General features: G+C 45.3%; 1 protein-coding gene across 3 annotated transcripts in view; it reads left to right on the top strand.

Annotated features, from left to right (window-relative positions):
• Positions 1–16,458, top strand: part of Sptbn1 (spectrin beta, non-erythrocytic 1) — a 164,313-nt gene that overhangs the window by 93,772 nt on the left and 54,083 nt on the right. For all 3 annotated transcript variants that reach the window (XM_041668900.1, XM_041668902.1, XM_041668903.1), the window contains one exon: positions 11,112–11,263. In XM_041668900.1, the coding sequence (XP_041524834.1) occupies positions 11,112–11,263 (152 nt within the window). The remainder of the gene's footprint in view (positions 1–11,111; positions 11,264–16,458) is intronic.

Here is a 16,458-nt window from a genome sequence, read left to right as displayed (position 1 = left end):
CTCTCTGCTTCCTGAGTGTAGTTGAGATGTGATCTCTCTTTCAGCTTCCTGCTCAGCTTTCTGTGCTACTCCTTCAGCACCGTTTTAGACTCTCCCTCAGAGCCATGAGCAAAGATTAACTTCCTTCATAAGTCACTTTTGTCAGACAACAGAAAAGTAACCATATGTAAAGAACGAAATGAGAGGCCTTTATGGCTAACTGTTGATCATCATAAACTCTAGGCATTGGAGTAGTTGGCTAACTGATTATGGAACTGTGAATTGTGTTAGAACCTGTGTTTCGATGAATTACTTCCTAAAGGAAAAATAATCTGAGAAGTAAAAGTCTGACTTGAGACACGGTATATTTTAAATTAGGTTACATCAGATGTGTCTCATCGTTAGATTAAAGAACCTTTTGTTCTTTCAGTCATTACTTATCTGTGAAATCCCAGTGTAGCTGACAGTCCTCTTCCTTTTCCCCAAACACATGAAGTTCCCTTAGACAATTGCATTGTGGAGTTTGACACTGAAGTTGAGATAGATCAGTGTCATTTCAACCCTGATAGTTTCTACAGGAGGCCATAACCTCGTGGGATTTAGGTGACTAATTTGTAATGTTCCTTGAGACAGAGACAGTTTTTAAATTTGATCTGTTCATTTGATTTTGGCTTCTCTGAGACAGTCTCACTCTGTGATGACCCAAGCTGGGTTCACAGTCAGGATATATTATAGCTAAGCTAGCCTTGAACTTGTAATCTTAGGTGTGCACTTTTACATCCTGTGTAGTACTGGGATGCAAACCTATGACTTCCATTATGGTTGCCTGTCACTGTGTCAAGTGAGGTATATTCTCTATAGCCTAATTTTACCAGTGTATTTGTGTGCCATGTGATAGGTTGGTTTAGAGTTTTGATTTGTTTGTTTTGTTTGTTTGTTTGTTTTGTTTTCCGAGACAGGGTTTTTCTTTTGGAACCTGCTCTAGAGCTCACTCTACAGACCAGTCTGGCCTCAGACTCACAGAGTTCCTCCTGCCTCTGCCTCCCAAGTGCTGGGATTAAGTCATTGCCACCACCACCCAGCTGAGGAATTGGTTCTTAATGTAGGTTCCAGGGATTAAACTCAGATCATCAGACTTGGCAGTAAGGATCCTTACCTGCTGAGCCACCCCACAGACCCCGCACTGCTCCTCGGAAAGCATTATTAGAGAAATTGTCACAAACAACCAGCTCACTTACACCGAGCTTCATGTGCTGCTGTTGGGCTACTTCTGTGTTTCACCCTTGCTGTGTCTGCTATGATGGTAGGTGCTAGTCTCCGTCGGTAAAGCATCCTGGCATATAACTTCGTGGAAGGATCTGGTGTTGCATGTGTTGAAACTTTGTCCTAATTTATGACTGTTATACGTTCCCTTCTGTTCACTTTGAATCTACTTCACCCTCTTTCCAGGGGGTGCTGGGGCAGGAGAGGTGATGGGACGTGAATGCCCCTCAGAAAGAATGCCACCAGTTAGGAAATCCAGCCTTCTGCATCCTGCTCCTGCTAACTCTCTTAATGGGTAGGTGCTACCTTGAGCTCTTACAGGTGGCTTAGACAGAAGCGTGGGGAAGGGGCTCCAAGTTCATCTTCTGCCTGTGGGCACTGTTGCAGCAGCAACACTGAAGAATGTGTGTCACTCTGGCGCATCACCCGGCTTAGCAGAGAGCTGTGGAGTGCTACCTGGCATGCTTAGACTGATTGTGGTACTATTACAAAAGTGTTCGAAACCTAAAATGAGAGGCTATTATAAAGGATAACGTGATTGCTAAGCTTGGCTTTTGTGGTCCACAAAGGGTGTTTTTGTAGCGTATCACCCTCCTTTTTGAACATTGTCTTCAAAGCTGAATATGTCCAGTGTGCAGACCTGTGATCCCAGCTCCTTAGGAGGCTGCAGCAGGGGGATGGATAAGTTAGTTCAAGGCTTGCCTGGGCAATTAAGGGAGGTGGGGGCTCTAGCTCCTCCCAGGTTATAATAAAATAGACCATAAACTGAAATTTACTGACACCTATGTCTTTGCTACTTTAAGATCTTCATTTATAATTTGTTCTTCTATATATGTATGTCCGTACAGCCCATGGACTGTGAATGTGGACGCCAGAGGACGACCTCAGGTGTCGGTTGCTTGGTACCATCCGTCTTGTTTTGAGATAAGATCTTTTATTTGTGCCCGGGACTCACTAATTAGGCTGGGCCGGCTGGCCTGGCGCTAGGATTACAAGGACATGCCGCCAGACTCGGTTTTGTATGTGGGAGCTGGGGATTGAAGGGGCTGACTGAGCCAGTTTCTCAGCCCTATACTTCTTCCTTGTCCCTTTCTTCCACTGATTTGGTCTTTAAAAATCAGAAAGAAACTGACTGGAGATGGAGAGTTGTGTTCCTGTTGCCCCCTGGCTTTAGCAAGCCGACCAGTATCTGTTTTCCCTCAACAGTGTGGGATGTGACAGGGTTTGAGGCTCTGGGGATCCGGGAGAAGTGAGTTTTGGCTCAGCTGTGTCTGTGCTGAGTCACCCAAGCATTGTGTCTCAGTTTCCTCCTGTAGTTAACGGATTATACTAAACCCTAAGCCAAAGCCAGCGAAGGTCCTAACACTGGTGCACGGGAACATGGGTGGACCCCATTGGCCTCCTTCCCATTTTTCCCTGACAGCGGTTCCAGGCGCTCCCCTCTGCTGTGTCGTGTGGAGTTGGAGAATAACGGATTACTAGGTTTACAATGTGCCTTCCTGCGCCTGAAGCAGTTTTGAAGGGTGCCGTTTTCCGTGAATACTTTTCTGAACGTTTGCTATGGAGTCCTGTGCCTGTAACTGGAGACCTCTTTACCTCTTCCTGGTGTGGGTGCTGTACACTTTTGTTAATTCACATCGACTCCTAGATCTCATTTTCAAAGAAGTAATTTCATTTCTTTTCCCTCTTATTTTCAAAGGGAGCTGTGGCCATAACCCCAGCTCACACTACAGTCATGGCTTCTTGTAGATTATGTATTCAAGGGGTTCACTTTGAAGTAGGACTGGAGGGGCATATAGGAGTTTAGCCTGCTTTCTAAACTCACTGCAGGGGTGTGTCCTTGCCGAGACTCTGCCATGCCAGACTCCAAGCTGTGCTGCTCAGAAGACAGGGCTGTTTGTCCGATGGGGAGTGTGGGTGGCACAGTTCGCCGCTGGTTTCATGTTCTGCAGATGTACGTATCTGCTACGTGTGCCTTTTGGATTTGTGATTATACTGGGGATTTATTCTAGGGCCTGAGATACCCTCGTCCTTGTGTGCATTTGTGAGAGATGTTTACGTGTGTTTTGTTCATCAAAGGGGCTGTTAGGAAAGGTTTTCTAATTCAGGTTCTATTTTTAAGCCGGCAAGGATGCGCTCTGAAGGCAAGGAAGGCTTTGGGAGATGGGCTTCCTTCCTCTTGTTGTCTCAGGCCAGCTGTGTTGCTATCGCTCAGACCAGTTGCTTGTTGCTGGTTTCCTGCTGTCTTTGTGCATGGTGCTCTTTGTTTTTTCAAGCTAAGACGTAAATGGGATCTCCTTCTCGTCCTAGTATTTCATTAGAACCTCTCTCCTTCCTTAAAAGGGGGGAGAAAATTCAGATCATTGAAACTTTTAGTCTTCAACAATTGACCTTGTTTGAATCTTGCTGATTATTTTTTGTTTTATGCGCATGAGTGTTTTGTCTTCATGTATGTATATGTATCATATGCATGCCTGGTGGCCAATCAGGTCAGAAGAGGGTGTTGGATCCCCTAAAACTGGAGTTACAGATAGTTCTAAGCTGCCATGTGGGTGCTGGGAGCCAAACCCTGGTTCTTCTGCAAGAGCAACATGCTTTCTTTACTGCTGGGTCTTCTCTCTCTCCAGCCCCTTTTTTTTATTGATTACATTTAAATATTCTATTTGATGTGCATATATGTACTTATAGGTGACTACGTGGGTGCCAAAGCACATGTGTGGAGGTCATAAGACAACTTGGAGAAACCGATTCCCTCTTACCATAGGGGTCCCCAGGGATTGAACTCAGGATATCAGGCTTAGCAGCAGGTGCCTTTATTTGCTTAGCCATTTTGCTAGCCCTATATTAATTTTTGATTTTTTTTATTTTATTTATGTGGGTGTTTTGCCTGAATGTATGTCTGTACCATGTGTGTGAAGTGCCCATGAAGGCTAGAAGAGGGTGTCAGGAATATCCTGAAAGAGGAGTTAAAAGACAGTTGTGAGCCTCCATATGTATGCTAGGACTTGAACCCTGGTCTGTTGGAAGAGCAGCCAATGCTCTTAATCACGGAGCCATCACTCCAGCTACATGTTAATGCTTTCCTATGTTAAAATAATGTTGTTATATACTTTGTGTGTTTTGTGGCTTTACAGGCATATGTTAGCATTTCAAAACAAAACAAAAATTGTCAAACTCCTTAGGTTGGTTTTTTTAGACTTTATCTGAAAGCAGCACAATTATATTTACATTTTAGACATTAGAAAACCATTATAAAAACACTTCAATTGTGAGATGTCTTTTTTTCCCCTCACAATGATAATGTTTAATTGCTTAGAATATGCCTCTGCTTAGGGAGTTCTTCCCTCCTTGGTTTCAGGGGGACTACCACTAGTTGCAGAAGATTTATTAAGAGCCTCCTTTCTGGGCACTGAAAGTGTGGGTGATGTTTGTGGTGCCAAGTGTCTGGATAAGACTCTAAGCAGGTGAAGAACGGAGCTGTTGTCCTCGAGGGGTTTGCAGGCCGGTAGAGATAGAACACATGCTGCAAAAGTAGCAGATAATGAGATTGGGACTGCTGACACCAGGGCTTCTCCTGGTAGCTCATCTTGGCTTGGATCTTAAAAAATGAGAACAAGGAAAATGTCTTTGTAGCAAAAGCATCAATACAAGCAGAGGTAGTACAAAGAAGGTGCTTGGGTGTGAGCTCAGAGCATGATGAACAAGACCTGTTGGATGGTGTACCAGAGAAGTCCCTCAAATGAAGTTGGTGCCCGAAGAAAGGCTTCCTGGGCTTCTGGGAAGCTGGAATCTGATTTGGACTGTCAGTGCCGTAGGCAGACTTGGAAAAAGCACTGTGGGCCAGTGATCTAAGCAGGGATGCTTAGGATGAATTAGAATGAAGAGAAAGGCTCAGAGCAAGTAGCAGTGCTACGGTCATGCTCTTAGAGTCTGATCTTCGTGTCTTTATAGTCTGTTGTCACTTTTTAACTTTTTCTTTTGTTTTCCCAGCTAAACTTACAGTTTACTAAGTGTATGAGACCTTATATTAGACACAAAAGTTCAGCTTCCTTTGCATTTCCATCTGTGGAATACATTCTCCAGACCTTGCCACTCCCTCTTACTTGTTAGCGTCCATTCTTAGAACTCCTTCTACTACTTTGAACCCAAGTCTGCATTTAACTTGGTTGAGAATTATGTCATTCCCGTCGCCTATGGCAAGCTGTTATGTTAGCACAATTAGATAAGAATCTGATGGGAATGGTAGTAGTACCTGCCAGTAACCCCAGTGATGGAGGCTGAGACCACAGGGGTATAATCCAGATATAAACCATTCTGTTTCTCTCCCTACTTTCCCCCAAAATATTTAGTGACTTTGCCTCTTTTCCTGACTCCCATTTTTTCCATAGCCAAAGCTCTCAGATGAATATGGTTGCCGTATCCCCTGCAGAGAAATGTTGCAGAGAGATGCTGCCTGGTCTTTTCTCTAGCAGGACCCTTATGTTCATCAAAGCTGCTGTTGTATCTTATAACTCGGCCAATGCTAAGAAAGTGTGCAATTGCTAGTAACACATTTTTCAGACTGAATAGGTACAGTTTTCCAGAACTGTTGAGTCCAGTCTTTAAAGAAGAGCAGACTATGGGGACTGGAGAGGTGGCTCAGGTTAAGAGCACTGGCTGCTCTTCCAGAAGTCCTGAATTTACTTCCTAGCAACCACGTGATGGCTCATTAACCATCTATGATGAGATCTGATGCCCTCTTCTGGCATGCAGGGATACACGCAGGCAGAACACTGTATACATAATAAATAAATAAATACATCTTTTTAAAAAGTAGACTAGGTTCTTCTAATAGGGACTGGTGATGGAGGGAATATTACCCACTGCTCTTTGGCTTCACTGTCATCCAAAAGTGTTGCTCTGTTCTAAATATCTCATCATCTTTTTAAAGATATGCTGTGAAGTGAAATTTCAAGTTATTGGGTAATGCAAAGCAGAGTATCAAGGGGGAAGCTCTTAGAAGAGAGGGTGGAGCCGAGTTCATTGTTACCTCTTATGTAAGTGAAGAATGGGAAAGACAAGTAACATGTGTGACCCACCCTCCCCTTCTAGCAGCAGCCCCACAGCTACTGGCTGGGCACCGAGCCTTTGGGGTTCTGCCTCTTTGGCGGTTGCTCCAAGGGTCCAAGGAGCTTTGGGGAAATGGCTTACCATGCATTATAGAGTCTTGTTGCAAGGCTCGCTGCAGTGAAAGTCTGCTTTTGGAATGAGTGCAGCTATAGGATTCCACTCACTGCTTCGAGGTCAGAGCTGATGTACGTGTGACCATCCTGTGAGAGTGGCTGTCCTTGTCTGCTTGGTACTTCTTACTGACCAGAGTCTGTAGAGCTTGCAGCCTTCCTACCTGGGTCTTCACAGTAGGGGCTACCTGCCTGGGTCTTCACACTCAGGGCTACCTGCCTGGGTCTTCACATTCGGGGCTACCTGCATGGGTCTTCACATTCGGGGCTACCTGCCTGGGTCTTCACACTCGGGGCTACCTGCCTGGGTCTTCACAGTAGGGGCTACCTGCCTGGGTCTGTTCATTCTTTTCTGCACTTTATTTAATTTCCCCCATCTCTCTTTCTGGATGTACTAGCTGTTGAAAAGACAATCATGAAAGGTGATACCGTGAGTGTCTAAATCTGCTCTCTAGCTTTGAAGGTGGAACAGGCTGTGGTGGGCAACAGAGGCAGATCTAGTTTGGGTGGAAACATCATCCTAAGAATGAAGCACATTCAGAAGATTTGAGTTAGAGCAGTAAAGTGATGGCATGTCCGACTCTGGTGGAATGGGAATGTGTGGTCCTTCCACCTCCCCCCCGTGCTGTGCATGAGATACTGTTGCCCAGTCATTGAGAGGCCTGGCTCTGGAACCAGCCTGCTTGGAGGGTCAGTTCCTCCCTCATGATAAAGTTGTGACAACTGTAGATACTTAGTCTGGACTGGGCTATATAAATGCTCAGTAATTGCCATTAGCTGTATGAACAATTAGAAATGAGACATTGTCTGCCGTATAACCTCCTGCCACACATGTGTATGTGTGGTCTTACAAGCCCTGTCGGGATTGTACTCATTTGTCTTTTTAGCTTAGAGGGTATTGGTAACTGGACCATGGATGGTGCACTTGCTAGGCAAGCACTGTACCCCTGAGCAGCCCCAGACCACTTTTACATTGTATTTTGAGTCAGGGTTTCACCTACAGTGGTCTAGGATGGGCCTGAACTCTTGTAGGTCCCGTGTTTATACTGAAAGGCTCAGCTTAGAAATTTTAAATAACAACCCAAGTGTTGAAGAAGAGATTATTTCACTCAAGAAAGGAAATTGGTTTAGATGGCTTCTGAAGGATTGTTCACTTTAGATTGTACGATCCCACCATCCCTGGTCAATTCCTTAAATGGTTTGAATGCAGAGTGCTTCTCTCCTGGAGAGTGCAGCAGTAACTAATCTGATGAGCAGTTATAATAGTCTGGGTACCTCTGTGCGCATTTCCATTCTGTTTGATGCTAACAACCTTTAGGTGACTCCTTATGTATTTGTGTGATTGGGTTTGGTAACAGCCGTACAGGGCCCTTCACACGTAAGCAGAGAGTGGGGTATGGGTAAGCCACATGTCCACATCATTGGCCCACATGAGGGGTGCCTGCTTTTCTGCTTTGCAGCTCTTCATGCAGTGAGTGTGCCTGAAGGCAAGTGCCTCCTGTCAATGCGTGCACTGTTAGACTCAGAAAGGCTTTGATGTAGGCGGAGAGAAAGATGAGTGAACAAAACCCTAAATTCAGGCGTTCCTCTATAGCTCGTGCAGTCTGATCACTCTAATTTCAGCTAAAATTGATAAAAACTATAATTGAACCTTTAAACTGGAATTTCTCAGTGCTGGCATGATCAGCACATTGGGCTGAAGGATTTTCTGTAGTCCCGGCCTCTGCACCTATCCTTCAGTCACCACATAAAACAAAATGACTCTTAGGCATTTCTCTGTGTCCTCCAGGGACTGTGGTTAATCAGGTCAGTGTGGCACTTAAAGGGACTCCTTTCCCGCCTCACTGCAGTCTCCCCACGTGGGTAAGAGTGAACGTTGGCTCTGCCTCCTCCATAGCGTACCGGCCAGCTACAGCAGCTTGTGCTGGGAAACCCTCTGGTTGTCTTCCATTGTCTATGCCAAGGGCCTCCTGTTCCCCTGCAGGCGTCTGGCCTATCTCCCCTAGCCTCTCTGGGTGGAGTGGGGGAGTATGGGCATGATGTCATTTGCCTTCCCAGGAAGGGTGGAACAAAGGACTAGGTCTCCAGGGACGGTTCCCTCATCCTCAGCGGGGCCACTGGGTAGATCCTCCCCTCCTTGCCGCCTCAGAAGTGCTTGTTCCGCACACACTGTCGTAGGATGACACATGAGCTGCCTGGCTTTGTGTCTCTGCCCTTCCTCAGTCATAGGAGTTGTTCCTGTCCGGTCCTGGGCAGAGTCCTTATGCCATTGTCAGTGTGGTGATGGCAGCCTGTGGAGCTCAGAGTCTCGAATTTATCTAGTGCTCTTCCTAAGTCTGAAACTGGGGGAAAGACACATACAGGAAGAACAACAAAACTTCTCGTTCCTTTTACTTTTCAGTTTCTTTTCCTTTTCTTTCCTTCCCCTTTTGTAGAGTTTCCGAGGCATACCGCAGCTCTGGGAAGCATGTTTGAGCCCAGTTCTCTCTGCTCCCACCCTTGACCTGTCTCTTCATGAGGAATGGGGGGTGGCGTTGAGCTCTAAATCTGGGGGAGGACTCCTACTTCTGAATCCGAAAGAAGCCACCAGTGTTTCTTTAATGTGGGAGTCGCCCAAAGGGACAGTGGGAGGCTGTGGGACATACTGTATTTGTTTATTGAGAAATAGTTTAATCTAAGCAGATTTTCATGTTGATCTTATTCACTTGATAGATTGGGTTTGTTAGTGACTTTGAACCCCAAACATTAATAGTCTGGGAAGCCATCGGTTAAGAGCATTGCCTGTTCTTCCAAAGGTCCTGAGTTCAGTTCCCAGCTACCACATGGTGGCTCACAACCATCTGTAATGAGATCTGGTGCCGTCCTGAGGAAGAGACCTGATCAGTCGTCCTCATCAACTTAGACCATGAAACCCAATATGAACAAAATCAATAGAACCACTTTGTATGGGCTGTCCATGCATGCTTCAACATTGCCAGGGCATAAATTTCATTCATTTCAAATTCATATCCATCAGGGACCCTGTTAAAGACATTTTCCAGCTTCTTGTAGTATATACAAGAAACTATAATTTTATTTATTTATTATTTGTATTTATTTTGTTTTTTCAAGACGGGGGTTTCTCTGTATGGCCTTGATTTTCCTGGGACTCACTTTGTAGATCAGTCTGACGAACTCACAGAGATTCACCTGCTTCTTTCAAAACAGCCAAACCTTAACCATCAACAACAACAAAACTACCCCACCCACCACTGTGGTGGTAAAGTTACCATCCATCATGATGATTGTGAGATTAATAATGTATGTGGTCTTGACCTGTTGGGCTGTTACTAGCATGGCTCCTTTTGCAGACTGCAGTCTGCCCTTCCATCTTTTTTTACTTCCCGAGTCCCATCGTTTCTGGTTCTTTGTTTCTGGTTAGTCCTTGTCCCTGAAGAAGGACCCTCTTTCTGAGTAGATGGGCTGTTCCTTAGGGAAAGGCAGGACCTCATGGATCTGCTAACTGCAGCAGGAGGCCCGGGTGTCTTGGCAGGTGCCTGTCTTGGGGTATAGCAGTCGAAGTTTGTCCAGCATTGTCTCTTCCTCATTGCCTTACTATGGTAGACAGGCGTAGGCTTCAGCACAGCCTTCCGGATATGGCACCGCTTGCTGTCCCCTGACCATCCAGGAGCTCAGTGAGTTTTACATGCTACGTGGTGGTTTTTTCAATACAGCAGCTGTTGGAAACGCCTTTGTGGAGCGTTTGCACTGGGCGTAGGGCCTCAGCTCCAGTGGAACCAGAGATAGGTATATAAATGGCAGTCGTTTAGTTCTATATCCACAGTCAGGAAATTGGGGGCTGGGGGGGCTCCAGGGTATACTCTGGATGCCTTTTGCAAACCTTCAGCAACCTTATTAGAGGATCCTGCAGAAACAGAATCCTATTTGTGGGTGACTCAGAGAGCCAGTTCTCCGTGTCAGTGTTTAGAGTTTTGATTTAGTTTTAGATTTGAGTTGAACAGAACCTGGATCACTGAGGCTTAAACAACTTAATACTGTTTCCCAGATAATCTGAAATTGTGGTGACTGTACTCTGAATTGTATCCCAGCAGGGTCCTTTTCAGTGAGTGGTAAAGGTTTGGAGATGATCATTGTATGCTTAATTTGTAGGGGACACTGAGGGCAGTCTCAGGCTATTGTTGAAACCCTGGGCCCTGAGTGTCCCTTCGTGTTGACGGATATCTTTACACTTCACCCTGTTACCTGTTTTCTCTTGTTCATATGAGTGAACTTCCCTTGTCAGGTGTTACTTCAGCTTTTGTGCCAACGGAAGCGGTTTCCTGCTATCCCAAGTTTCTGTGCCCCATGCCCTTTCATGTACGACCCTCGCCTTTTGGGGGAATCGTAGATGAATAATGTCACCAGAGCTCTGTAGTCAAATTGATTGAGCCCGTCCTATCGTTGCTGTATTCCTCTGGCTGCCAGCCTGGGAGTTGACTTGTGCAAGGGTTGTCCAAATCCCAGCATTCCAGAAGTAAGAGCTGAGTGGAAGTTTCATTTGAGCTAGGTTTTGCTGATCCCTTCTTGCTGTGTGGAGAGTTGAGTTGTGTGGCTTACGCCTGCTATTGCCCTGCTGGGTTGGTGGTAAAGTGAGTTCTCCTCTGCTTGCAGATGAGCGTGAAGCCGTACAGAAGAAGACCTTCACCAAATGGGTCAACTCCCACCTTGCCCGAGTGTCCTGCCGAATCACAGACCTGTACACCGACCTCCGAGATGGACGGATGCTCATCAAGCTGCTGGAGGTCCTCTCCGGAGAGAGGCTGGTAAGCACCCTAGGAGGGAAAACAGTTTTGAAGAAACAAGGGTGGGCTTGTCTCCTGGCAAATTCTGCAATTAGGACTATTTTCTGGAGGAGAATCTTGATAAGTGAGGTAAACATGTTGATTCTGGGTGATATTAGTGAACTCTAATAATGTAGCCTTGTTTTTGAGATGCCTGCCTCCTTTGTAGGGAAGATCCTGGCTGATGGCCCTGTTAAAGCAGAACGCTAGCATCGGAAGGGCCAGGCTTGGATGCTGGCTCTGAGATGAGTCTGCCGCTTACATGAAATCACGGAAGGAGTTCTGAATTTATGTCTTCTTACTGATGATTCTTTGGAAAGTCTGAGCTGCCATCTCAAGGTGTTAAGAATTGAATTCCAGTGGCCTCTGGCAGTTTTCCTTTTGTTTGGGGGGTGATGGTACATGCTGATATTGTGTCATCGGATAAATTCACCCCTCTCTTCTGGGCAGGGAAATTGTTAGTCTGCAGTGAAAGCTGTGTCTCCAGGGATGTGACTTTTGTGTGTGTGCCTTAAGGCAGAGAAGCTTAAGCCATCGCTGTGACTGGCCCAGCAGGTTTTGTCCCGCCTTGACTTGAAAGTGCCTGCTTTTCCACCAGAGCAGGCATAGTTCCATAGGAGGTGGGGTGTCTGAGCCAAGCCGATGCCCAGGGAGGGAGCCCCACATCTGTACTGACATCACCGGGAAAATGTGGTGCCAGTGGTTGGCATGGCTGCCAGAAAAGCCTTGTATTTAACTTGGTCTCCATCCTGTAACTGGACAGCCACAGCGGATCTTTGGCAGATCAATCCATAACTCTGACTACGGGTGAGAGACTAGGGTTTATAGTCCTCTTTTAGGAGTCCGTGAACAGAATCGCATCGCTAAAACCTTAGTAGAAATGAAGATGGTACTTTCTTTCTCTGACCCTCAGTACTAGCACAGAGTCTGGCTTTCAGGAGGTGGTCAAGCCTCTTCTCGTCTTTGTTGTGTCTGTCCATGCTCTTCATTCCCAGGTGGGCAGGTGTTGGTGTCTCATTTTTCTCTGAGAATTATTTTAGGTCACACTAGATAATAAGCCCCTGTTGAGATGCTGCAAGAAGGTGGTATTTTTGTGGGGCAGTGGTCCTATGTTGGGAGGCAAACAGAGCAGTCATTTATTGGTTTCTTGCAGTGAGACTTGTTTTATAGCCTAGGTGGGAATTACTATGATATGTATCTTACAGAATTATAAAACTTATAACCAGACTTTTCTTTTTCCTATCTGTCAGACCTTTCCCTCCCTCTTCTTTTAACCTTGTAAATTTGTTTATTTTTTGTAGCATGAATAATAAAACCCAGAGTCAGATATTGGGGTTCAACCTGAACGTCAGAAAAGCAAAGTAGCTAAACCACCAGAGAAGTCTTAACGCTACCAAGGCTGAGTGACCACAGACTAAGCAGACTAAGCCTCTCTCTCCTCGCATTTTATGTTCCTTCTAGTACTGGGATTAAGGGCGTATAACTCCTTAATACTGGGATTAAAGGTGCAGGCCGACACCACCTGGATGTGTTTCTGCATTGATCTTGTGTCACTCAGGGTGGCCTTGAACTCACAGAGATCCATCTGCCTCTGTTTCCCAAATGCTGGGATGAAAGATGTGAGCCACCACTGCCTGACCTCTACTGGCTTAGCTTTGCCCCGGACTTCAGGCAAGATTTATTTATTAAAATACAAATAATATACCACTATAATTTTTTTTTGCTTTGATGGTAGCTTTGACAAAATAAAAGGTCACACAGATAAGGATTGGTTTGAACATTTAATTTTGTTCTATCACAGTCCAGTCTTTGATGCTGTGTGAAATAAAATGTTTACCTTTGTCTACCCACAGCTCAAGAAGACTGGCTGTGATGGCCACGTCTGTGTAATACATGACGGGGCCCCACTGAGCCCCATCTAAGCAGGGAAAACAAATCAGCAACTAGCAAAGCATATTTTCTGTAGATGAATAAGTCCTACTTTGCCATTTCCTGTCAGCAGTAAGTTTTTGCCTTTTTTTTTTCTTTTATTTTTGGTGAGATGGGGTCTTCTATTATAGCCCTGTCTGGCTTTGAGGTCATAGCAGTCTTCTTGCCTCAAGTTCCCAAGAGCAGAGATTACAGTCTGTACCACTATATCCATGTCTGTTAGTAACATGCCCACATGCACGCGCTCGCACACAAACACACACACACACACACACACACACACACACACACACACACACCCCTTTTCTCAGCGACTCAGAAACCTAGGAGAATAGGGGTAAAGAATGAAAGATGCCCACCACCTCCAACTTCCCACATAGTCAATGCCGGAGATTTTGTTTCCTAACAGCCATCTTTGATTATAGAATTGTTCACCTTCCAAAAGTAAAATGGCCATATATAGTGAGGTAAAGAAGCTCCTATTTATTTGGTCATGGTTTCTAGTTGGTGTGTATGGAACTTTCTGGAAGAGACCAAAATCACATTCTGTCCTTGGCTCCTGAGGCTGTTAGAATTCACTGTGCCCCAAAGGATTCCTGCATATTCAGATTCCAAAGCTCATTAAATGGTTGGCTCTTCTGGTGTGGGTCCCCTGTGCTCGCTGTGTGGTCAGCCAGTTCAGTCTATGCTGGTTTCCTGCACCTTCAGTCTAAAACCTGGGGTAACAGGCCTTCGCACCCTGTCTGCAGCCCTCCTCAGTTACTAAGTCTTTAGTCTTTATCCCTACCACCAGCCCAGCAGGGGATAGTAGTTAAATGTTTAGGTGACTAGAATATACAAGCTTACTTTATTAATGAAGTTTTGGATTCTTTGACAGAGGGGAGTTTTCGGTATGCATGTGTTTTTACTGAGTGAACCTGAAAAAAAGTGTTAGTTAATGCTCCAGAACAGTATCTGGATTTAGCCTAATAAAATGAACTAGATACATTTTAGAGGTTTCAGGTAGCCATCCACCTTGCTTGATTCTGATCTTCCTGGGAAGAGGCTTGGCCCAACAAGGTAGATATTCAAAAGCGCTCTCCCCATTGTCTTTCCCATCTCAGGTATGTCTGGCCATGGAGCAATAAGACTGTTGCTGTTGCTGATTGGGAATTGGTTAGTGAAAAATAGAAATAAAACCATCCCTTTCTGGTGTCTTATTCTGAAATCACAGCAGACTATAGCATTTCATGGAGGTCTTGTTTCAAAATTGTTAAAATATAGACTGCCGTTTACCCTAGCATCATCTTGGCAGGACAGAGTGTGCACTGAACCTATGCCTGCCACTCTGGTCATCGGACTTGATCTCAGGGCCAGGTGAGATTGAGATGAGTGTGTAGCTCTGCCCCCTTATGATTAGCACAGTACCGTTAGGCTTGCACTTAAATGGTGAGGTTATGCCCGAGGTTCAGAGCCTGCCTGTGATTTCGGCCCTCCCAGGCCTCTTTTGAAAAGGAGAATTGTAGGGAAGATAGCCAGGCATAGCTCCCCTCTGACTGAGAGCAAGGGTTCCTCCAGGGAGCTGGGCTTCTCCAGTGTCACTGCTTTCAATCACAGGTATCATTAAGCTTTGTTTACTGACTTTGCCTTTGTTGTCTTACTCCATTAATTAGTCTCTCAGAAGAAGAACCAACCAAAAAAAGTTTCGGGGTTTGGTTTGGTTTGTTCTGTTGGCTTTACAACCATTAATTCCAGAATAGCTTGAGCTAAGTAAGTGGAGAAGGTAAGATTTACCATGACATGAGATTTGTTATGCCTTAAATCCCTCATTGAGCTGTTTAGAATGAACTTTTGGTTTGTTTTTCCTTTCTTCTCTTCCAAGGCCTCTGCTAAATGGCAATGCTGCCATGTTTTGTGGAGCAATCACAGAGCCGGGCTCTTTTTCTAGGTGTTGTTTGTAAATGGGAGATTTTACTTTGATCTAAACAGTCTGCCATGAAAGAACTCATACTCCCACTAATTTGGAACCTGCTTGTGTAAATGTGGGAAGTCAAATACTAGTGAGAGGAACCATACACTAAAGTATCAAAAGAATCGTGGCAAACCCTGGAATTAGGAAGAGAGAAGGAAAGGAGCCCTTTAGACGAAATGTCCCAGAACCTTAGTAGGAAATCGAGGCTCAGCTATACCCAGGAGGACTGGTTCAGATTAACTAGCCAGTGTTGTAGGATGACGCTTGTTCATTTCCTGGCCACCCAGCCTCCCAAAATAACCACACAGAAATTGTATTCATTAAATCACTGCTTGGCCTATTAGCTCTAGCTTCATATTGGCTAACTCTTACATCTTAATTTAACCCATTTCTATTAACCTGTGTATTACCACATGACTGTGGCTTACCTGCAAGGTTCCAAGCATGTCTGTTCCTGGTGGCGGCTACATGACGTCTCTAAACTCCGCCTTCCTTCTCCCAAAATTCAGTTTAGTTTTCCCTGCCTAGCTCTACTCTTTTGCCCTATTATAGGCCAAGATAGTTTTTTTATTAACCAGTGGTATTCACAACATCTAGAGGGAAATCCCACATGAAGTCAGATTTAGCCAGGAAGAAAGCATCCTCTAAAGCTCACACTGAGAATGAAGGTCTTAGGGGGTCTGACTCTGTAGTTGGGCTAGTGTCCTGTTTATTTCAAATTTTTTCAAAATATACATTTATGGCTGGGCGGTGGTCGCTCATGCCTTTAATCCCAGCACTCAGGAGGCAGAGGCAGGTGGATCTCTGTGAGTTCGAGGCCAGCCTGGTCTACAGAGCAAGTGCCAGGACAGCCTCCAAAGCTATACAGAGAAACCAAACACATGCACACAGGCATGTATGGGTGTTTGACTGCATGTAAATCTGTGTGTCATGCCTCTGTGGTGCCTGTGGAGGCCAGAAGACGGCATCAGAACTGGAGTTACAGATGGCTGTGAGCTTCAGCTTAGGTGTTGAGAATTAAACGTGGCTCCTAGAAGGCTAGCCCTGGAGAGTGTGTAGCTTTTGAGAGTTTATAAACTATTGCCATGCATTCTTACAGGCTAGTGGGGGTAGGTCCCTTGTTTTCTTCTGAGTCAGCTCAGTGTTTGGTAGGTAGGGAAGAATTTGATGAAGACAGAGTTTGACTTTATATCTGTGTAGTCAGTAGATACGTTCTTCTCTGTAGAGACTGGGCCTCACGCGGCTACACTCAGGTGGGCCTCAGATACTCCACTCTCCAGCCACAGCCACAGGTGTG

This window comes from Microtus oregoni, unplaced genomic scaffold (genome assembly GCF_018167655.1).
Source record: "Microtus oregoni isolate MIOR12 unplaced genomic scaffold, Mior012 000019F_ref0000042, whole genome shotgun sequence".
Taxonomy (NCBI): Eukaryota; Metazoa; Chordata; class Mammalia; order Rodentia; family Cricetidae; genus Microtus; species Microtus oregoni.
Note: the sequence above shows the minus strand (reverse complement) of the source record. Positions and strands in the feature narration are given on the sequence as shown.